The sequence below is a fragment of the Botryllus schlosseri genome, chromosome 12, assembly GCF_051294905.1.
Source record: "Botryllus schlosseri isolate E-star chromosome 12, Bs_hap1, whole genome shotgun sequence".
Lineage (NCBI taxonomy): Eukaryota > Metazoa > Chordata > Ascidiacea > Stolidobranchia > Styelidae > Botryllus > Botryllus schlosseri.
The window spans coordinates 14,143,614-14,168,285 of NC_137247.1; the positions used below are offsets into that span (position 1 = coordinate 14,143,614).

Consider the following 24,672-nt stretch of genomic DNA (forward strand, 5'->3'; position numbering starts at 1 on the left):
TCACTGCGTGATTCTGTAGCGATTTCCCGGTGAGATTGGCTAAACCAGAAGTTGTCAGGTCAGGGGTAGGCGCGAGCAACTTCATTTTTCTGGTACTGTGGCAGTTTTTTTGCAACAGTGATTTTAACGTTTATGCAATATGCATGGCCTTAGAAGGCCATGGTTCATGGCAAGCCACACAAAAGTTTAAGCTTGCCAAATGCAGCGTTTGATAAGGCTTAAACCGCCATACTTTCGCATAGATTGGAGCTTTTCCAATCTTCATTGATAAGCAGGCAATATTTCATGGGACAGGTAGAGTAATGTAAATTCATATCCAGCAGTGTCAAAAATATGTGGAGAGGCTTTTCCACCTCCCCCTTCATTCCTGTTGTGACCTGCTTTTCTACTGACTTTCATCAGGGCCAATGTCAGCATAAATGCAGTGTAAATAAACTGAACCGATTAACTCTACGTAATACCACGGACGGAACAGCACAGCCACCCAAAACGTTGGTTCTCCCTTCCCCCTAGTTTGATCCACCAAACTTATTACTACTGCTTCTGATCGACCTAACTTTACATTACTGTAGTGCAGGGGTCGGCAACCTTTTGCTAGTCGCGGGCCAAACTTCGGGTGTACAACCTTTTGGCGGGCCGGATGTTTTCTTAGTACTATATTTTACGCTCACTTCGGTATATTATCCTACATTGCTGCAATCTCAATCATACCAATCCGAAGACACATGTATTTACACTTCAACGACACAGAATAATTGTGACAATTAACGCAGCTTGCTTTGTGAAAGGTTTTCAACTTCTGGTAACAAGTCAGATGAAACAAGAATCAGACCCTATTCAAAATGGACGTCCGAAATACGTGATATTAGCTTGCTCTTCGTGGATTTCATTGTTCAAAACTATTGTTCACATGCGTACCCGTACGTGCTTCCAAAAATTGATGCAATTTCTTTTGCATTGCTGGTCAAGCTGGGATAAAGACCAATTTCAATAACGTACTCTTTGTCAAAGTCATGCAGCGATATGCTCTTTATATGAAATATGTCATTCAATTCAACTGCATCGCATTTCAGAAAGGCCCATTTGAAATTTTCAGGCAATGGTATTGGCGTCCACATTAAACAGAGTACTGAATAGTCAGAATTCATTTTGTAGAGAAGGAATGTCGGAAAAGCGGGTGAATATTCAGTAGTTAAATTTCGTATCACAGTTATAAATGTAATGTTGGTACTAGGTTTTCTCTCCACCAGTATAGGAAAGTGAGCATAATTTTCTTTGTACTGTTGACATTTCCAGAGTCACAGATTTGTTTTGAATGCGCCTCAACATCTCATGTATGTAGTTGTTTTCCCCCTGAAGTTGCAAGTTCAATTTGTTCAAATGTGACGTTAAATGTACCAGGAAAGCAAGATGAGATACCCATTTTCGATTACAAGATTACGAGTCGGCGATATTTGTATTTTCGAGGAAAGTTGCTATTTCATTTCTCAGTTCATACACTCGTGTAAGCATAGCTGCTCGACACAATCAGCGAACATGACAGATATAGGCCTACATGACATCGCCATATTGATTCTCTGCTTCTAGTAATATCTGGCGTAACTGATTCAGTTGATGAGACAAAAATCATATTAACAGTTTTCCCCATTGTGGCCAAAACACTATTCAGGTTTTTTGTCTTGGCACACAATGCCTTCTGGAAAATCAAACCATAGACAGGCTAACTAACATACGGAGGCTAGTTATCTATAATTGAATAGTTTTAGATTCCGTCATTGCGTCTGAGATGCTCCAAGCGTTTTTGAAGCAAAGGAAGAACACCTTTATTGTCACACCCCGTTAGAGTGATTAGCCCTTTAAAAAGCATGGAGCACCTTCGGTTGCGAGATACACCCGATTGATAAGCACTGATCCAGTCTAGTTTATCTCCATCTCTTCAACCACCTTCGTTTTATGGCGTAACAATAGACTAATACGATGTATAGGCTACTATTATATCGTAGCAATGCCGCATTTTTTTCATGCAGCGCTGCACTGCAGATTGAAACTTATTATGAAGCGGCGGGCCGTATTCTTGTGATAACTAATTATTATGTCGCGGGCCGGACGATTTCGCTTGGCGGGCCGGATCCGGCCCGCGGGCCGTAGGTTGCCGACCCTTGCTGTAGTGATTCCCAACATTTTTCAGTCACGATCCACTTTTCATCCAAGTTTCATTATGCGACCCACAATGAGATATGACCGAACGAATGAGATCGGAATTCTATGCGCCGTGTAATTAGTTAAACTAGACGCCCACAAGTGAATTACGAGCGATAAATTCGGGAATACGAACGTGAGCGTATCAGGCAGACACTAATTAACAGGCGTTACAGATGATTACAAACGAGAACAGTGTGCCAATCAGTATTTCGTCCTTTGCAAGGAACACAAAGGGATTCTGAGTAGATTGCGCCGCGGCAATTGTTTGCTGATCATAACAACAAATCGGACTAAATTGCTGCATTTCCTTATGAACGTTCGCAAAGCCTTTGGCGCAGCAATTAATTCCAATTCCCAGGCATACACAATAACAGACTGATGTCCAATATAGCGCTACAATCAAAATGAGTGCCAAGAAAATCTGCATCGTGAGTTATTATGATCACGGCAACGCGGCATGCGGCGATTATGGGCATAATTTAATTTGGAGGAGGAGAACGTGTAGACTACTTGCTTGTTTAATCGTGTGAAGATAAGGTGGTTGGAATATTTAACAAATTGAATAGGAAGTTGTGGCCCACTGTTTACAAATTCTTCACAGCACACCGGCTGAGAAGTAGCCTACTGAAGTACTGCTTTACATTTACATCACTACTCGAGGACGTCAGTTCATTCCTATGAAATGTAGTGTCTATAGTTGCTGTGTGTGTTTCTAGTCAGGCGAAGCAATGCTGAATTATGTAAATAATATTGGTAATTACTTATATTTTGGATTCTCTTTCAGCCCACGTGATCATATTTACCGGTAGAGCTGAGAGGGGTAGTCCTTTCGAAAATCAAGGGCACGTAATTACTATTATTTAATTAGGCCTACTTATACATCTTCGGGGTGTGTGGATAATAATTACTTTGCTGCATGTTGTTATTTTGTGACTTCCCGGCTGCTATATCGTAGAAAGATAGTGGAATCACCCAAACGTACCAGACTAAACTAACAGAAAAACCTATTTCGTGAGACACAGTCGATTCCTAGTTGGCATTTCTTGACGGGGAGCAATTTTCCTCTACGGATGAGATTTGAAGTGTGCGGATTAGATTTCCAGGAAATGGCGGGCGGCTGTCATTTAGGTGCCTATATTAGGGTTGCCATACGTCCGGAATTTCCCGGACATGTCCGGAATTTCACTGATAAAACTGCGTCCGGGAGGAATTTATAAAATATGACTAAATCTCCGGAATTTTGAAGGCTTGAAGTAAGCTCATAATTTTTTCATAAATCAGCATAAACAATAGCCTATCATTTTTGGGCAGATTTATGCTACATGAAATTTTTATTCGCGCGGGGCGCGATTCAGTATCATATATGTTAGTTCTAATATGGGGACTATAACAACCTCGCAAAAACTGCGATCAAAAATAAATAAAAATAACCTTCATTTACAAAAATAAGTGGAATTGTATAATCGCAATTACGAGATAACGGTGTATCCATAGAGTCGGTTTAGGCGGTTTGGATGCTTTATTCAAATATAGTGGTTCTAAACCTGGGGGTAGTTTGCCTTCATTCTGGAGTTCGCGAATATGTTGAACGTAATCAGCTTCCAAAATTGGCCATGAGTAAGTCTGGACAAATGTGCCAATCTTTAATTAGTAATCCGCTCATCAAATTTCGAGCTGGACCACGGAACATTTTCAAATTGGAAATGGAGTCGCGACCATAAAACGTTGGAAACCAGCACCGGATGTGCGGTGTTTAGATAGCTCGGTGGTGCAGTGCGCATCGGTATTAGGTTGATAAAATAATCATATCGGTGGGACATGAACATGACTTAACGATGTGCGATTACGCTCCTTACATTTTCGAAGTCCTCATCATCCTCCACCAGGTCTCTGATCATGTGGGCGGAGAGAGGATCAAAATTTTATAGTAGTATATATGGAAGAACCAATATTATTGATATAATAAATTAAAATCATTTAACGACCATATGCAGTTAGTAAGCCCCCAGAAGTTGCATCGATTACCCTACGGTATGCCCTAGATCAGTGTTTATTTGGGCAAGAGGGGGCTGAAAAAAAGGTTACTTCGGCCCTGGTTACAACTTCAAACACACAACAATATACTCCTGAACCTGATCATGACCATTGACCACCTCTGGTCGATAGATAAAGCTTTGCTGGTGTGACGTAATATTGATTGACAATGTGGTTGGACATCATTTTGAAATCCGCTAGTGGGCGCTAAAGAGCGTCCGGAATTTGTTCAACCAAAATATGGTAACCCAAGATGAGCAATGGACAATTGGACATGCAGAACATATGCATATCGATGGTCTCGGCGAACATGCGGCAGTCCTTTTCAGCCATGGTTTTCTAGTCACCGATGTTTTGGCAGCATACTTCTCGGATTCCCATGTTGGTGGAAACTTCATATTAGGAATGGCACAAACGTTTCACGTTCGCGTTCGGCGTGTGAACACTGTAGTGAACCTCGGAAATTTGGAGGTTTGCGTTCACAAATGAACCTTGGTAGATTCTACACTGTGAACTCTTTTCATGTATCACGATTTTCCTTTCTGCATGGCGCTGGGGGCATGAAGAGAAACTCATCACTAACGAGCATGCGCTTTGCCAATTTCCTAAATTATTTGTTCCGTTAAAAAAGTTTGTTCGAAATATTTCCGTTAGTGAATATTTAGTGACTCTCTACCAGAGGTTGTCAAAGTAGTCAAGAAAGCTACTCAAGTAGAAGTGGAAGTAGCGACATAAAAATCTACACAAGTACGGGTAGAAGTACTGCTTCCATAAGCATCCTAAAACTACTTGAAGTAGAAGTAGAATTGACTGACTTTAAATCTACTCTAGCTTGATTCATATTGATGATGCATACCAGGAGGTATCAAATTTTTGACAGCATAAGCATTTGTCCGCATCATGGGATGAAAATCATAGTATTGATAGGGAAATGCTATACTAATCCTAAGTATATTCGAACAACACGTTTTTGAAAATATCATGGTAGCCTATGGCGCGCTCTCCCATATTATACGGCCCGTAGTTTAGTCGAAGAGCAATATCGAGAAGTTGTATAGGATACGGTGTAAACACTTTGCGTGATTAGTAAACGTTAATACAAAATATGGTGGATTGTAAAAATGCCATATTGTGTAGCTACACTTGCTTATATACTTCAACATGTACGTTATCCAGAAAAAGAACTGATATTAATTAGAACTCAAAGAGATACTGGGACTTCAAAGTGAAATATAAATACTACTTCTAAAAGCGGAAAATGTATTTTATGTATTTAGTCGATAAAGTTTCAAAGGTGGTATGCACAATCACCTTTAAAACTAAAATAACGTCCACTTTTCCAGATTAGTACACGCTATGGACTGCTAGATTACGATGTGATAAGTATGACTGTGAAACCAGTTTCAAACGCTATGAGCGATATATACTGTGATGGAATATTTCATATGGGCGAAGGGCGACAATGCGGCGTGAACGGAACCACGCCAACCCGCTTCCTAAATTATATTCACCGATACTTTTGGGAAATCACACTGGTTACTCCGTATTCACTGTGCGCGAAGCGCGACGAAAATTCTGGGCTTTACTCAACTTTTATGAAAATTAAATTTTGATACTCCGTGAAAACAGCCCGAAATTCACCAGACTATCTTCCTCATCAGAGGATTAAACTACTTCTACTTGACAAACTGAAAATAGCGAAAAGTAAGTAGATCACAAAATATTACGAAGTAGAAGTAGCGAAAATCAGATCTACATGAGTAAGTACCAGAAGTAGGGGAAACTACTTGAGTACTTCGAAGAAGTAGAAGTACTTCGTTACTGACCACCTCTGCTCTCTACTGTGAGCTTGGCCCGAAATGTCAACAGTAATATACAAATAAACTGCATATAGATAATCAACGAATATTGCTTGCTTACTCAATCAATCAATTATTGACACCAACGAAATTGATATAAAGAATACGCGTATACCCTGGTTTGAGTACCCCTGCTCTCGGCCGTCAATTCTGTCATTGATTTGGAAAGTTTAATGAAAAACCAGAGGTGGTCAAAGTAGTGACGCAAAAATCTACTCAAATACGAGTAGAAGTACTTCTTTTAAAAGCAGCTTAAAGCTACTTGAAATAGATGTAGAATTGGCTGACTTTAAATCTACTCAAGTAAGTAAGTAGTGAAAAATATCGTAATTCGTTAAAATGGACCGTCAAAAGCTGCAAATTGAGCTATGCAAAAGGTGCAGAGCTTGATTCATACTGATGCATCCCAGGAGGTATAGATTTTCGACAGTTTAAGCTTTCGCTCGCATCATGGAATCCTCCGTTTACTCTGACACCCCGATTTAGAAAATATCATGGTATGGCACTGTTGGCGCAGAATTTCGCCCTTTAATGATTTCACCATGCACCACTGCTTCTTGATTGTGACGCATGAATGGTTTATTGTATTTCACAACTACACGTGCTTGATTCATTTGGAACAGCGCGCTGTGCTGAAAGGAGTGATATTTGCATTTTGATGTGTATCAGTTAGGGCCGTATTATTGTAGTTAGGGTTATATTTGGCTTTGATGTGTATTTAATTGTCGTATTTGATTGTATTAAGAATTTGGTATAAGTAATTCGGTCAGTTGTTTTATCGCTGGGAATCTGTATCATCAAAAAACCGTACTTCGTCCAAGAAGACGCGTGCTTGACTCACAACCGAAGCGTAGACAGCTGACAGTGCAACGTGGTCGTGTACCCAGAATAGGCTTCAATTTCTGCGGTTACAGGCACCCTCCCCCATATTATAAGCCCCGTAGTATTGGTCGAAGAGCAATATCTGAAAAAGTTGTGTCGGATACGACGTTAACACTTTGCGCGATAAGTCAACGTTAATAAAAAGGTGGCTGATCGTAAAAATGCCGTATAGTGTAGTTTTATTTTCCGAAAACAGACGCTTTACTGCACTTGCTTTTATACTTCAATATGTATGTTCTCCAGACAAAAGAACTGATAGGCCTACTAATTAGAATTCAAAGTATGATACTGAGAATAGAAAGAGAAATATAAATACTACTTTTAAAAAGCGGCAACTATATTTCATGTCTTTTGTCCAGAAAGTTTTAACAGTGGTCTGATAAAATGGGTCTAAAGCTAAAAAAGTCCACTTTTCCAGATTAGGACACACTAATTGCGGCTAGATTGCGATATGATAGGTAAAACGGTAGTTTCAGACACAATGGAGGGCTATATTTACCGTGATGAAATATTTCATATAGGTGACAATGCGGTGTGAACGGAGCCACGCAACCAGCTACCTAAATTATATTTACCGATACTTTCGTGAAATCATATCGGTCACGCCACATCCACTGTGCGCGAAGCGCGACGAAAATTTTGGGCTTTACTCAACTTTAATGAAAATTAAATGTTGATACTCCATGAAAACAGCCCCGAGATTCATCAGGCTATCTTTCTGAATGAAGGATTAAACTACTTCTACTTGATACACTGAAACTAGCAAAAAGTAAGTAAGTAGATCACAAAATATTACGAAGTAGAAGTAGCGTGAAATTAGATCTGCTTGAGTAAGTACCAAAGTAGCGGAAAACTACTTGAGTGCTTCATAGTAGAACTACTTCGTCACTGACCACCTCTGTGAAAAATATGATGTCTGATGAGGTGCTGAGTGCCGACATCTTCGTCTGGTGATAGTGAGACCCTATGCCTATACAGATCGTATGGACTTCGTCATAGTAAATCGTGTGCTGATTTGAAAATTGATTTCGAAACCGGCGCGATCGTTTTAATGCAGCTGGTCCGGAATGTCTGTGCATAAAACCTTAATATTCGTTTTGTATGTCGCTAATCGTCTCTTACGTCCCAAAAGGGTCTGCTCCTCTCGAGTATACAGTACAGAGGGTATTAGTTAAACTTTGTGACTCTCCGATCAAATTATATTACAACTAACTGCATACGCAAATACTATTGAATACATCAATTAATTCGTATCTCATGTGAAATAGACATTGACGCTTGCAAGGCCCGCCGTTCGCTCTGCCGGTGGATTTATCAGTTCTTGCGTAGAGAAAGCACTCGAAAAATAGGATGAGTACTTTTTGTCTTGAATGTTTGTCGATCGATACCTGCAAATACAATACGTCTGCAATATTTGGGTAGAAGAAAGCTGCAAGCAGACGGTGACGTCATTTTTTCCAGAGACCAGAAGCTTAAGTTCGTGAACAACTGAACATATCTTGACTATCGGAATGCATACGCACTCCAGCCGAATGTTGCAGAACCAAGTCATTTTTAATACTAAATACTGCAGAGAACAATTCTGCGATACATTGAGACCTCTGCATTTTGTTTTATCGGAAACATATGGAATCTAGATCTCAACCGCTGTCTGAATAAGTACACACTGTAGCCTACACCACTTATATGTAACTCGAAAGGCATTGAAGTGAAGTGGGATGTTAATAACGACAAGATGGCGTAGGCCTATACCCTATACGCAACGCAATCTAAGACCCTTTGATATATTACTACTCCCCATGACAGTTGCGTAGATTGTTGCGTCCGTAGGATTACCAAGTCACCGTTCCCAGTCGCAAGTCCTTCTCTCATTTTAACGTTTGACCCGACTCAACTCGAGTCATTTGTATTTAATCACCCAGTCAATCCGAAATCGAGAAATTTTACGGAAGGTCGCACCAAACCAAATCACAATTTTCAGTCACGAATTATCAACGGGTCATGTTTTATCGTCATGAACTAGAAATGTGGCGTATTAGCTGATCTTCTACCGCATGGTAGCTTTTAAAAGTGATGTGATAGTGAAGTATGTTGGGATTTCAGTGATTTTTATAGTAGTTTCAGGGTGAACTTCAAGTTCTTATACCTAAAAAAGATATATAGCTCTTGAAATTCCAAAATGCCGTCGCGGGCCGCACAAAATGCTCTCGCGGGCCGCATGCGGTCCGCGGGCCGTGTGTTTGAGACCTCTGATCTACACAGTTCTTGTCTAGCGGCATATGCACATCATGCACTCATGGCATGCATATGAATGCGCAGATCGGTAGTGTGAACATCATGAGTCGGTGTAAATACCACCAAACATCAAGGACAAAAACACGTAATGTCCTTTCCTCTCTAACGGCTGTTTTCAAATTGATTGGTGACCATTGTACAAAACGTTTGACAGAGCGACAGTGCATATGTACTTCCTTTGCGCTGGTCGGCTGATAAATATAGCAATGCAGAGATCAGGGGTGATGATTTTAGTTAATGTGTCTCGATTCAGCTTCCTTTCTGGCAAATGTAATAATTTACTCACTCATGTGTCCCATCCATCATCACCAGAGGGCCGATTGAGACTGTTGCTGATTCATGTTGTTCCGTAGTCGATCGTTTTCGTCTGCGTTTACTGCAGCTCTATATTAATTAACATGAATTATTCGATATTCCGATTTTACAATTCGTAGTTTCAATATCATTTCTCATACCACTGTACACGCAGCTGCGTCGTTGGTTGCACAAACTACGACGTCACAATGAATATAAGTTGTCTTATTATCTGGTTGATCAGTGAAATGGAAGGACTTGAATGAGAAAAACACCTCTTTGGCTTCTCCATTCTGAGCCACTGCGATGTCATCGCTATTGGCGCACCTGCAATTTCATTACGCCGCTGAACTTGCGTACCTCAAACGCTACAAACCTAAACAGAATTATCAGTACATCTAACGCCCAAACTTGCGTTTCCGCGCTAGTATAGCGCGGGCCAAAGGGCCAGAAGGCAAATTTAGAGAGAAGAAGGGGACACTAACAGTATACGCGGGCGATATGGACTAATGGAAACTCTTTGGGAAAAACCGTAAATTAATAACTCTCTCTGTGCACGGAAGTAAAATTTATGAATATGTGGTAACGTCGTTCGCGGCCGTACAAGGTGCATTCAATCTAAAATCGTCACCCACGCTCTCCGCAGATGTTCATCGTTATGCAACAATGAGTGTTCGAACTTTTAACCAAACAGTCAGTCAATGAATCAAGCAACCAGTAGAGAGTAGACTAATTATATTTCAGTGAAACCTAGTGAGCGCAAATTATGAGCGTAGATTCAAAGGCATGTACAACGAGGACGATGCAGTTTTAAGCGCATATCGAACCATAACGTAGTGCGATGATTTGGAAGAGAAATTGACTTATACGATTTTGCACTGATCGTGTCCGTTCTAGAATTCGTACAAACATGTGATTCTGACATCGCGTACGTAACGTATATATCGGAAGTGGTACGCGAAATGATTTTTCATGGCACGTCAAATGATTTGACGAACAAGACATATTTTAATCATGTTTATTGCAAAACATGTCACATAAGTTGTTCAAATGGAAAAAGCTAAAATTATTTGATAAATCTACATAATACAGAGTCTTTTGAGGCAGGTTTTAGTTATCCTAGACATATTTTTTCGCGCTCCGCGCGATTTACCGTGTCCCAATTTCTTAGATTATGGGAAACCCACAGAAAGATATATCCGGCAACCTAATATCGTATGAAACCGCTCGGATGCTTTAGTCTAGGATTGTGCACTGTGAAGCCCATGGGATCGCGAATATTTTATAGGAACCAGCATTTTGGCCCAGGGCATTTTAACGATATGAGACACACGTTCGGCAACATGCGACTCCATGCGCTGTGTGCGCTGCCAAATTGATTTGCAGGGGTTGACACATTTTTATCATCAGGCCATCTCATCATTAAATCTTTGATGTACCGGTCACGTATTGGCTGTGGTACCGAACAGTATACTTGGAAACGATTGTGGCAACCAGCGAAGATCGATCACTACGCGACTAAATTTAAATGGTGCACGAATTGCGTACATTAGGCGGTAAGTCTAGTGCGGTAGCGACCCAAATTTATATGCTTCGCGACCAATACTGCAAGATAGATTCCAGCTACAGATAGGTGGTTGGTGTGACTCCTTACTTGAAACGCTAAATATGACAAAATTAAAAATGGTTGGCACGCCAGTTGGTAATATTTTACAATTTTTGATAATTCAGCACGCTGCATACGAGAGGTTGCCGGCCCCTGCATTAGATCAACACAAATTATTTACGCCTATACTCTGCAATGAACCAAGCAATTTTTTTTGCCGTAGTAGGAAGGAGTTAGAGGCGCATTCGATACTTGGTTTGCGTCCCCCAGGGTGCGTTGTGTAAAAAGTTTAGGAAACAATGTCCTAGACTCTAGTTTGGGTGTTTCGATATGGAACTGTGTGGTTATTGTTACCCATCTGTTATGAGATCCTCGTTGATTGCATGGTCTCCATCAGGAGTTGGTGTTGCATAGCAATGATCGGCGTATAAAACATATTGTGTAGATTCGAGTCCTTTCAGGGTTATACCCGCATAAACAACTTCAGGTACCTGGAATTTAAAATTCAACGCGGTTGGAGTGAGTGGACGAATAGCGTAAATTCGAGACGTGGAACGCATAATTATAATAGTACAATGTACATTATTACATTTCATGACATGCAGTTATAGTCCACTTATTGAAATGATCATGTCACAATAAGCAAGACCCCAAATTCCATGAGGTTGATATCCAATATTGAAGATAAGTCCGATTTGGTAAATATTGTAATCCCATCTCAATCCAGTAAAAAAGAATCCGTTTTGTTGCAGTATTTCAATCTAAATCCCTGTTCAATGTACTCATCTCTGCAATGCGATAGTCATACGAAGAAAACGTACCAATATTTCAGGTGGTAATGTGTATCTCGTAGTGTACGTAGAGTCTTTCCAAATACTGATTTCCACTTCGAACTCGCCTTTGCTACGAAGGGTCACTGCCTTCGTTCTGTAGAATACTATATTTCAGTATGGTCGGGTGCCGAAGTTAAACTTTCTAAACGTTGTGATATAAATCCGCCAATGACCGTTAATAGGCTACCCCATAATAGTACCAATGACTCGATCCAATTCCCAAGCAATCGTGTATTAAGTGGACCATTGCCATGAGTGTTTTTTGCAAAAATAACACCTATGTTTCTTGCTCAAGTTTATTACCGACAAGATAGCGTAATGGTTAAGCGTCCGGCTACTTGATCGGTAGGTCGTGGGTTCGATTCCCGGCCGGGTCAGACCAAAGACCTGATTAGTAACACTGGTATCCATGGCTTCCCTGCTTGGCGCTCATGCATTACTGGGATAGCATGGAGGGGTGGTGCATGACTTAGAAAGCCGTAAAGGCTATATCTGCACTTCCTTGTCCAGCGGCATATGCACATCATGCACTCATGGTATGCATATGCGCAGATCGTGTGTATGTGTATCATGAGTCGGTGTATATGCCGCAAAAACATCAAGGACAAAAATAAACCACGTCCTTTCCTTACCCAATCGAAGTGCATGCGGTAACATCATCACTTGGTCGCAGCTTGGTATTTCGCTATCTGAGCAAGCAGTTATGGCAACCATTGGCAATCTGCTAGTTACATCTTGGGTCGCTAAACCATGTTATTAAGGCCACTTAAAGGTATCGAGTACCAGTGGTACGTTCCAACGATGCAACAACAATGGGTTATTTTGCGTTCCGACATTTCTATAACTATGACACATTCATTAATATATGTATATTGTTAATTTTCTGCTCCAATATTCGAAGGTATTGAACCATGAGCTTAATAACCCACTTATCAGGAGTATACTCGAATCCTGGATTGGGCTACACTGCTAAACCCCAAATGCTTTATTATCAATCTGTTAAATTTAAAATATTCATAGTAGCTGCAAAATTATAATGTGATAGCTTTTATGATAACATTATATTTGTCCGCTCACATGGCGTCTATATCTTATAATTAATTTATATCAAGTACAACAATACTTCTATTCAAATAGTTATAAATGTTATGATTTTTTTCATGCCAGGTCTGAATTGATGCAAGAGTAGCCTAAATCACATTTTTATGATGTGTCTTGAATGACATTCAGGTGGATCGGCTCACTTTCAATAGGACAAGTTCATCCCGTTCAATAAGGCCTACTTGGAAAGACATGGAATACCCCTATTGATGCTGCGGCCCGCGGCGTCGTCAAAAACTGGAAAATTGGCCCGCAAGCACATTTGAGTTTAGGACCTCTGATGTAGAGAGTGAATCCTGTTAAAAATGTACTATGTAACTATACTAACTACTTTCCCCAAGTTAGTAGCCTTAAATATGTGTTGAAATAGTTCAATGAATGAGTATACGTACCCCAAGAATACACTAAATCCGAAATCCAACGACGTTGTAAACCTTCGCACATATGTGCACGAGAAATCCACCGCCAGTGACCGTTTTCTTACTACCTTTGAGCTGGAATATCCGCCAAAACCTCGCACTTTATGTGTGTACGTGACGTGCGTTCCGTTGTCCTGAAAAGAAGAATGACGTAAATTAATTTGAAAAAGAAACGCTATACGTAGGTACTTAGGCTACCAGTAATAAGCATACACGTAAATTGTACATTGTGCATAGTCGAAAGAAACCAGTGTCTAAACTAATGTCACTAATGTCGTGTCATTTTTCACTTTTAAGAAAATGACTCGAGTAAAGTCGAATCACCAAAAAATCGCGACTCGCGGCTGATTCGAGTCGAGTCATGAATCGAGATTCATTACAACCCTGTCTGCACCTCTTTGAAAACAGTTCCGGGGTGAGCGTGGCACCGACCACGTTCATTGAACCGCCTGTCTACTAGGCCAGGTTCTTTAAACATTTTTGATCGCGGATCCCTCGACGTTTTTTGTACGGTGGCTATTCCATGCCTAAAATAAGCTAACTAATTACTAGCGACAATCAATCACAGTCCCAGTCAGGGCGTCATTGCCGCAGGATAATAATCTGTCCTTGTAGTTTCTCGATGATGTAGTTCAACATTTCCCTTTCACGCAACCCTAAAACTAGCTCACGGACCCGTAAGGGGTCCCTGGACCACAAGAGCCCCTGGTATATGCACGACTGTCTAATCAGGGGTCGGCGATAGGGGACTGTTCACTTTCAACACGACAGGCGTCAATGAGGAGTTAGGGGTATGCTTTCAAATGTTAGGGTATATGTACTGTTGGTATATTGCATTGAGGCATCATACTTGTATGATACATTAGAATTGTTGACGCTGTTGACGCCACTAGCTCGGCTCTCAGAGATGGGAAATTCGACACAAGTAGCCTACTGCGCGGTTGTAATCAGATGTGTGACAACTCACTGAAATCTCCCCGTTGCAGTCACCAAAATTCCCTGAAACGCCAAATTCATACCCCACGCCATCTGCACCGACCATCACTTGACCACGACAATCATTGTAGGCGCATGATTGTATATACGAGTGCAGCTGGTCATTTATGTCGCCGAACGGGTCAATCGCGATAGTTTCATCTTTCGGCCCAAGTATATATAAGTCTGCCAATGTGTATCCCAACATATTGAGGCCGCATTTGTCGAGTCTGTGTGATTGGAAAAGATATTCCTTTGTCAAGGGTCATATACACGGTAAGCGAAATAACTTGGACGCCAATACGGCATCTTTCTAATTAGAAGCACAATGATGGGAACAGAGAGGGTGTGAATTATAACGACACCTTACGGCTACTCGATTGGGATCACATATCGAGTAGGGTCTGAGCATCTCCATTAACGATTCTGCATTGAATTGGAATCTTGGAACATCCCTGAAGTCCTTGCAAACGCACTTTCCATCTTCACAGTTGGCGTGAGGTCCACAGCCTTCAAGTTCGTAGCATCTCGAGTATTGGCCTACAAACAGATTCATGTCTGTTGAAGCCATGTTTTATATTTCGCGAAATCATATCTGAAAATATAGTCACAAATACCAGCGCATAAATGTAGGCCTAAAGTATCATAAATGCAAAACAATTATTACAAATAAAATTAAGGCTAGAAAATGCGAAAATATAAAAAAAAAATATAAAATATATATCCGTGACAGAACGCAGGATAGCGTTTTTCGCGATTACGGCTGGGCAAAATCGAATACCTGAGTGATTCGATTCTGAATCACGTATTACGCTTCGAGTCGAATCGAGTATTCGAGTATCACTCATTATGACGTCACAACACAATGTGTTATGTCAAAGCTCAAATACGTGCCTTTTATGCCACCACAAAGAACATAATGCCTGTTATCCATCACATTAAAGTTACTTCGGTATTTTTTCGACCATATCGATGTCATTGCACTTCTTGACAATGCTGTGTGATGATCATGACTTCGGAAATGTGTTATTTCCAGTAACGTTCGTAGCTTTGTACTATGTCTCGTATGTTGCGACGCGGCCAATCAAGGTTTCAAGGTTTCCTCACAGTGGAAAAGAGTATCAAAACAATAATTCTCGTTAGTAAATAAACTTTCAGTTGCGAGGAGCGTATAATTTCAGTACTCGAAAAAAATCGTCTTTTACTACTCGACTCGAATCATTAAAATTAATACCCGATTCAGATTCGACTACTCGAATCATTGTGCCCTATAATCTCGATTAAGGCGCTTTTTACAATTTGTAGTTAATACTCCATGCAATGAATGGATGGATCACCTTGACCGTAGTTTTTGAAGACCTTGCTTGTAAAAATGATATAAACCAATCAAAAGATAGGCTTACCGATATTCATCAGCATAGCCAGAGTGTGTGTAAGCTGCAGCTAAAAGATTTTCACGAGTGGTATTGTTGCACTTCATCAATCTATGTGGTATCGACGTCAACCGTCATCGCATCTTAACTAACGCTTTGCGGTATTTCTGGCACGCATTCACTGTTGCACATTCCCGACTCGTTTAAGCAGTCACGCAGTGAACGAATTTCAGATAGTTATCAGCCAATGTTATGAAGAAATTTCCAGAGGTGGTCGGTAATGAAGTACTTCTACTTTGACTTCTACTTCAAGTACAATTGGCCTGCTTGGACTACTTACTAAAGCAGCTATGTTTTCGACTGCTTCAGCTTTGACAGTTTTCAGTTTTCTGGGCAAAGCTATAGGCCTAGAACACCTAATTATTTCCTGCTTGAAACTCGCTACCTTTACTTCTTCTCGAGTAGATATTTACGTCACTTATACTGCTACTTGAGTAAAAACGATGAATACTTTGACCACCTTTGAGAATTTTAGATTATTATTAGGGATGGTGTGAAACTCTGAAAAGGTTCAGGTCCGTGTGAACGCGCACCTTTTTGAAGGGTTCTGTGTGAACGCGAACGTGAACCTCGTGACGTCACGTGACGTCATATTGCTACTTAGAACTTTACATTTCAGTGAAGTGATAGCCTATGTTAAAGTATACGATACCTAGCGACGATTCGGGCCACATAATACCTCAATGCTGAAGTACGCATTGACGTTTTGAACGTCGCCAAATGTAACAACTTGGGAAATCAAATTATATAATAATTAATCTCATAAAATCAATATCTTCCGTCGCTTTGCCAACAATTTCGACGAGGAATCGCAACGAATACAAGCTTACGCCTTAACGGTCTAGGCCTGGGTCACAACACGCGGCGCGCGACCCTGTTACGGGTTTCTATACTTGCTATCGATATTACTCCAATAACAAGTTATACAGCGGTAGCCAACACCCCATCACACGGATTTGGTTTTTATGATACAATAAAGATATGAAATAAAGACTGATCCCATTCACCTGCTAGATTTTTTTACATCAGACAATGATATGAATTTGATCGATTGGTTGAATAAGCATCATTCGCTGATTACTTACATGTAGCGCGTATTTCGTTCCAGATGTTGTGTGATTGCGGGTCTATCACAGCAGAGAATCACTAAATATTCTAGTAAACTCTTGTAACACAAAAAGTAATATTTTGAGATTGTCAGGGTGCATGGTCGTTGAGTGTTAATTTTGTGATGCTGCCATAGCGCCATGCATAGAGTGGCCCGCAGTTGAAATGTATTAAATTTCAACTAAAGATGTTATAATGAAGGGAAAATTGTAATATACGAAACAATTTCACAGTGCAGAACCTACCAAGGTTCGTTTGTTAACGTGAACCTCTCCATTTCGGAGGTTCACACACAGAACACGAACGTGAACCTCACGTTCACACCCACCCTAATTAAATTTCACACAGGGTTGAGATGCGATGACGCGCGACCTCGATACCACAGAGATTGATGAAGTGCAACAGGACCACCAGTGAAAACCCTTTTTTGCTGCAGGGGGCTTACTGAGGAAGATGGCTGCTGCACTCTCACACATACAACTTTAATTTGAGGACACGTCATATTTGGAGAGCAGTCCTTCTTTCGGTATACCTTTGCAATCTTCGATGCACACTTTCGAGCAGTTGGATGTTTTCCAATCGTAAAATCTCTCGAATTGCTCCTCACCCTCTTCCACCGTGCAATTGTCTATGGTATCTGACGGGTAACTGATCTGCAAACAAGAGGATAAAACCTTGTGAATTTAAGATGCGACGGATATGCTTGTATGTTTACCACCAACATGTCACTCGTGACTTCTAATGCTGATCCGTTCACAGGAGATTCCAGGTAAAAGCGAAGCTTGTATTCACCATGCTGAGTTACGGCGAGGTCTGGAAACGCAATATCGCATGATTGCGAAATAATTTACGAAATACGGAAGAATTCACGTCGATAAATGACATGTTGGCAAATTGTATAGACGGGGTAAAGTCGTGAATGCTGACCTGAGAACTTGGCCACTCCGTTAACTAAGTGCGCGGTCGTATCACCTCGAAGCCTGGCTTCGTGATGACTTCTCGCTGCAAATTCAACACCAATCTCATACGGGCAAGCCGAATTCATTTTTCCATTGAATATTTCGCCATTTTGATCCAATACTTCAATCTGAGAAGGAAGCAGGCGTGCAATTGATATGTTAGATGAGTAAGTATAAATACAAAATTAGACAATTAATTCATCACCTCTAAGAGGAAAATAGCCAGCATTCCTTAAAAAGACTATCGAAACATTAAGGGGTATATCAAGTGTATTTTGCTGCATGGACATATGACGAGAACAGTTAAAAAGAGTAACCAAATGCATCATGATCAAATAAGTTTTGATGAACTGACTTATGGTTTAAATTATTCTATCCTTTTCATTATGTAATTCACGTTCAATGGGTATCCACTCTTTTAACAACTTTCGGTGGGATTCCTTCAATTTACGCACTCGCGGTAGTCTTCAGCGGTTGCTGTGGCTGGGTAATCACGAAAACATTTACCGAATTTTGTAAAGGCACGTTCACATCGTGAACGACGGGTAATCTTGCAAATGCGCCAAGTCCTATTAGTTGCTTGCACGAGGATTAATGTATACTCTTATGATTAGGGTTGGGCCCAGTTTCAGTGATCATTAATTATATCTATATGCTACTCTTATGTGGCTCCCAGCTTGAGGCCACGAATGCCGGACCACAGTTCTATATAATGGTAACGGAATCATAGTTATCGAATTTTCTGCTATATAACTGTGTGGTACTGTGTCACTCCCGGAAATGCACCTGGCAACCTCCGACGTTATAACTTCGGATTGCTATCCTTCATACCTTGGCATTGGAGGTGAGACGTTGACCGGCTTTAGTAAGATTTGGTCCTGGCTGTGTGATGATTATGATATCCGTTGGTATTTGATCAGTGCAGAGCGAATAATAGTCATGACAGACTGGGAAATCACCCGGACAACGAGTACAAGGAGTTCCGATGGTATAAGCGGAGTCCAGATCTGCTACCGCGACTCTGCAATAGTGGAAGACATATGGTGTTGGCGTAGTAAAGCCTTCATATTTCTTCCGAAAACTTCGTTTACTTGCAGTATGCTCTTACTCACTGAGTATCGTAAAAACAGACTACGAGATATCCTTGAACCTCTGCTTCGCATTTCCACGTGGCGCAGCCAATTTCCTGAAGACTATGCCATACTGTTTTGAGATACAATTCATCGCAGCTTCCATTCTTACAGTTGGCTAACTGTAGAATTGTAAAATTATTATAGGAATACCAGATCGCTCCGAGAAAATTTGTGAATTGCACAATATGTAAATACAACGACTATTTCGCAACGAGAAGCTTTTAGACCGCTTTCGCTACCCTGAACCGTACAATGTACGTACGTCGTACATGTATAGTACAAGTTATTGAGGTGGCGAATTCCGGTCAGCATTTTATTTGGCTCCGCGTCAAAAAGTCCGCGATCGCGCGGACAGTTTGTTCAGCATCCTTAAAATGGCGACATTTGTTCTCGAAGACACGACGATGCGAGCCTATGGCTAAAATTGGAAAAAATAGGTCTATTTATCGGATGACCACCATAGCGTGGGGTTTGAATCAGGTAAACGGCACATTCAGGTACCCAACGGGTGTAAATGTGTAAAATACGCCAAGTTTTATGGAGATATATCCCCGGGGTGCAGTGGGTTCTCTTTTCGTGTAACTCCCAGGAAATCCAAAAGGGTGGTTGGCGCAAAGAGAATCCACTACTCCCCATATGTGATATATATCCATGAGGATTGGTGTGTTCAACTCATTTTCACCCAATAGAAGGGGTTTGGAAGCAAAATTTGGTATCTGAAAGCGCCGCTTGCCTGATTTGCACCCCGCTCTATGGTGGGAATCTGATGAATACACCTATTTTCCCAACTATGGATTTACAATGTAACAGGTTATCTGTTGTACGCACCTGGTTGTTAAGATATTCATGAATGTAGTGTTTTATATCTTCTGTAGGAGGTAGTTCGATACGAAATCCTAGGTACTCGTCCTCGGGCAATTCCGCCAAGCCGCCAGCTTTGCATTGGCTAAATAGAACAAGGTAATACTATCAACAGGAATTATAATATGCTTCTAGTAACGTCATATAAGGTTGCGTGATCATGATCAACTATTATTTGTATTTCTCCTTCTGTCCCTTCGTCAAGCTTGAACGACATCGAAGGATACGCATTTTAAAACAGTTTTTACCCAAAGTCTTGGTCTTAAATATCAAGAAAGGAGGTCATGCAAAATTGGAATATGAACAATTGAACATGGTCACCATGACAGAAAGGACGGATACACGATAATTCAAGTGGCGAGATAGCGTAGTGGTATTATTCACAGCTGCAACACCAATGGGTTGCGGGTTCGAGTCCGACCGAGGTCGACTCCGGAATTCCTACCTAAGGGTTGGAGGTATATCTATAGGCTCCTCCTCGCCATATCATCCGTGTGAGCGGTGTCATATAAAAAGCCTAGAAGTGGGCCGAGCTACAAGTCGGCAGCTACGGAATATACATGAAGAAAATTGGCCTGGTGTAAATGACCATACTCGTCGACAAACACCATGAAGACCTCAAACAAACAAACGATAATTTCAACGAAGGGAAATATGCGAACGTTATTGAGCAAGTTGGAAATAAAACAACTCACTTTTGTTTTGGAACATTTATCAATGAAGTATTTTGTACAACTATGTAAAAAACAAGTTATCCAAAGTTTCAGATTAGCAGCATAGGAGAATAAACTATTCCGATGCTAAACAATTGAATTTATATTCTCATTCTGATAGGTTATAGCACATGCTAAATGTTAGGCTAAGTGCTGGAACTAGAGCAATTGCACAAAGCGCCCAGCCATGGCCGTAATATAGTTTAATGACAAATATCATATGCCTTTCGCATACCTCGCCACAGAATCAGCATGATCACGCAATTCCTCGTTCCATCGAATCAGCATCATGTCTGCTGCAGGTGGAATGAGATTCTGCCGATGCTCATTGAAGATATGAAGCACGTCTTCGTCAGTGACGTTTACGACTGAAATCATAGGGGTAGTATAACGCATGGACTGGTATAACGACTGGTTACGGAATTCACTAACGAATTAGAAAATAACTAAAAAGATACTTCGTTAACAACTAAGTGTAGGTTTGCGAATAATTTGGATCTAACTGAACTCTCGGGCTTTGGCCATTGGAAGATGTAATCTGAGCATCCAGGAAAAGTGAGGTCATTCATATAATAGTCAAGTATATCAATTCCGGCATGCGTTCCTACGTTTCTACAGCGTGCGTTCGTTTTCTTCCCGATACTAACCCTTATCAATAGCAAGAGAACGCCTTACTGAGTTGTTTTGACTTTCAGCTCTCAAGCTACCGCTAAATTATATTTGCAATGGCTATAGACCTCATCTTATTCATTTAATTCCTAATTATTTTCCATGACAATTTTTTGAGGTGCTACAGCGACACCATACCCCACAAGCAACGACTGCAACTAACCGCACGTCATCGTAAATAAGATCCGGGAAAATGATCACGTATTAATGAAGAAGCAGTTTCGTTGTATAGAAGCGGCGAAAGTACGTATAAGCCTGCTTACCACGTTGAGCCAAGACAAGAGTTGTGGTACGAGAATGAAATGGAGCGACATCGCACACAAAGACTGCTATAAATGCTCGAAACACAATATTCATTTGTATCCGTTACGGAATGAACTTCGTTTTATATATGTCATTCAATCTCTAGAATCCTAAATCCCGTAAACGAGCTAACTCTGATCGTATGGGCTGCCTGATATAGCGAACTACATTCGCTTTCCATAGTATAACGTGAAAGAATAAGAAACAAAGATGACGAAGCCTTCCGACGATGCGGGAATCATCAGGCTTCCTGAGTATATATGTGTCATATTGTTGATACTTCATCATTGTTTTATAAACCAGTATACATTTGAAATCGTGTAAATTTAGCGATTGTTGAAATTATATTATTGGTTGCTAGGATACGAGTCTGGCTATATGGTGAAATTCATAACTAGAACACACGGAAATGCCTGCGATTTGACAAATCCCCGCCGCTTCACAACTTTCCATGAGACCACGACAGTATACACCGTTTATAAAGCAAGTAACAACTACAGAAATGGTGCAAAAGGCTGTCAGGCGATATGCGTCACATATTTTTGTTTAATAAACAGCAATAACAACAACAACAACAACAACAACAACAACAGCAACAACAACAACTACAACAACAACTACAGAACTGTCTCGGCTGCTTTTCTGTATATAAAGCAGGCATATGATTTATTGGTTAGTGTTTAGGCCAGCTGGTCTCATCATAAAATCGCAATAATTCATTATTATGTGCAGTGCATCAGCTCAAAGCACCGTAAGATTGTGATGTAATAAGTACATATATAATAGTCTCTTTCAAGCACCTCGAGGGTGCAGACTAACAGGGATTCTTTTTTCCCGCAACATGGCTCTAGTAAAACAATACCTGAATCGGACTTCTATATATACCCTGAATCGGACTTCTATTTATACCCTGAATCCAGTTCTATATATCCCTGTCTGAACCTCTCTTGTCAAAACGGTAAACTTCAGTTTAACTTTTGATTAGGGCCGCGCAAAATCGAGTATAGGCCTAACTAAGTGATTCTATTCTGAATCGAGTGTTAGGCTTCTAGTCCAGAATTCGAGTTTAATTGAAAGTATTATCTTACTTTGTAGAGACCTGGCATAACAAAGAGAGGACAAGTGACGTTCATTTGGACTCCCGCTCACACAGGAATACGTGGCAATGAAAGGGCGGATGAACTCGCCGCTAGCACACCTGGATCCAACGACGTAAATGAAATGTTTCTGTCTCTTGCCGAAATGAAGTCCCACACCAATGGAATATGTATAGAGAAGTGGATGTCGCAATTGAACGGCATCGAGCAAGACTCAACGTACCTACGTTTACACGCACGATTCTCATGCATTCCCCGTCCACGAAATTTGTCCCGACGGGAATCATCAATTATATTGCGACTACCAACTGGACACTGTAAATTGAACTATCACCTCCATCGTATGAGTTGTCATGACAGTGGTCCCTGCGAAACGTGCAGCGTACCAGAAACTGTAGAACATTTCCTACTGACGTGCTCGATACTCTCACCAGACACAATATTTGAAAAATGTAGCTGAACATAGCAGTGTGAGCTTTAACTTGGACTGTCTGTTGACTGATCTGCGTATGGTCATTCCGGTCGTAGAATTTGTTGTATTGTGTAGACGTATCTGACTCAACTATTCGCTCCCCAGTCCTGGTGCACAAGACCTTAGTAGTCGAGCACCATAAAACCCCTTATACATACAAACGCCAGTATTCAAGTATCGCCCAGTATCACGCCATGACAGTATGCTAGATTTGGAAAGTTCAAACACATGCCTCTATGCTACCATAAAGAATATCAGTTCTACATATCTCATATCATATTAAAGATAAACCGGGATTTTCTGACCAGGACTAATGACTAATTCATTGCACTTTGTGATAATGTTGCGGGTTGATCACGATCTAAGACAGGGGGCACCAACGCGCGGCCCGCGAGGTCATATTTTGCGGCCCGCGACTTGATTTGAAATTGCGGAAGAACGCTTAGTAAAGCATTTTGAAATGCTGAAATTGATTTCAGTTTAAACATATTGTTATTGTTGTTGTTGCGACCATGCCCAAAGGCGTCATCGGAAGCGTTACGTGTAGCCTATTCGCCATCACCTATGTTTGTGGAAATGGATTTTCAGCACTCTTTCATATCAAATCGACGATACAGATTTTCAAGACACGGCCGCGTATTTCCAGAAATGCATCTACAGAATTCGCTTTGGAAAAATATTTGCACAAGACAGATAGATAGATGGCGGTTTCACGCTATTAGAGCTAAATTTGAACTAAAACTGTGTGTGTATGTGTGGGGTCCGCGGGGGTCCGTGGCAGTCCAACGGGGATCCGCGAATACAAAAAGGTTGAGAACCACTGGTCTACTTTCAAATCATTATATTCCGTCCGGCAACTAGGTGCGTTTAATTAAATGATATGGCGGTTACAATGTTGGGATGACTCGGGTCACTTTGCAAAAAGGACTTGACCTAACTTGACTCGACTCGGCAAAAATGTGGATTGACTCGTGACTCGGAAAAAATTTACGAATCGTGCAATTTCAAGTCATCAAGTAATCGGTGTCGACAAAAACCGCTGTATCTTACATATGTTCGGATTGTTTTCGATACGCTGGTGTGACGTGTGAGAGCAACCAATCACTCAATTTCTGTGCGTTTTACCGAGCCTCCATTGTTCCATCACATATAAATTGACCGAAAACGAGGGGACTGGAGCTTACAGCGTACGTTGTTGTTGACTAGTGGGAAAGCAAAATAATTGCAAAGTATGCATCTCTGTTCTATGGACTGATGGTCAGCAGTCATTGATGACCGGTGCTCACATTAACCTAAACTCTCCGTATATCGTTTATATTACTCGTCAACCATTGGCGCAGGCTTAAATTGCATCCCATGGATATGTAATTATGGAGTGCATCATATCAATTCGCTTCAACTATCTGAGGTTTCGTATTCTATTCT

At 40.9% G+C, this 24,672-nt stretch overlaps 1 protein-coding gene across 1 annotated transcript; it reads right to left on the bottom strand.

The window, feature by feature from the left end:
* Positions 1-8,144: 8,144 nt before the first annotated feature.
* Positions 8,145-22,301, bottom strand: LOC145452940 (uncharacterized). Its single transcript, XM_080331068.1, has 16 exons — positions 21,639-22,301; positions 20,942-21,074; positions 19,961-20,078; positions 19,112-19,251; positions 18,831-19,020; positions 17,968-18,127; positions 17,756-17,853; positions 17,573-17,693; positions 14,866-15,040; positions 14,493-14,730; positions 13,499-13,659; positions 11,994-12,099; positions 11,527-11,663; positions 9,728-9,893; positions 9,559-9,656; positions 8,145-8,365 (listed from the first exon to the last, which is right to left on the bottom strand). The coding sequence occupies exons 1-16, from the start codon at positions 21,730-21,732 to the stop codon at positions 8,233-8,235; spliced, it is 2,268 nt and encodes a 755-aa protein (XP_080187194.1). The 5' UTR covers positions 21,733-22,301; the 3' UTR covers positions 8,145-8,232.
* Between the last annotated feature and the right edge of the window lie 2,371 nt (positions 22,302-24,672).

Excerpts from the sequence above, each read along its gene's own strand:
- LOC145452940 (XM_080331068.1), bottom strand. The coding sequence starts at position 21,732 with ATGAATATTGTGTTTCGAGCATTTATAGCAGTCTTTGTGTGCGATGTC. Across the intron at positions 17,854-17,967 it reads CGGAGTGGCCAAGTTCTCAG|ACCTCGCCGTAACTCAGCAT; the intron begins GTCAGCATTCAC and ends TTGCGTTTCCAG. Across the intron at positions 8,366-9,558 it reads ATGATGGATGGGACACATGA|GTATCGATCGACAAACATTC; the intron begins GTGAGTAAATTA and ends TTGTATTTGCAG.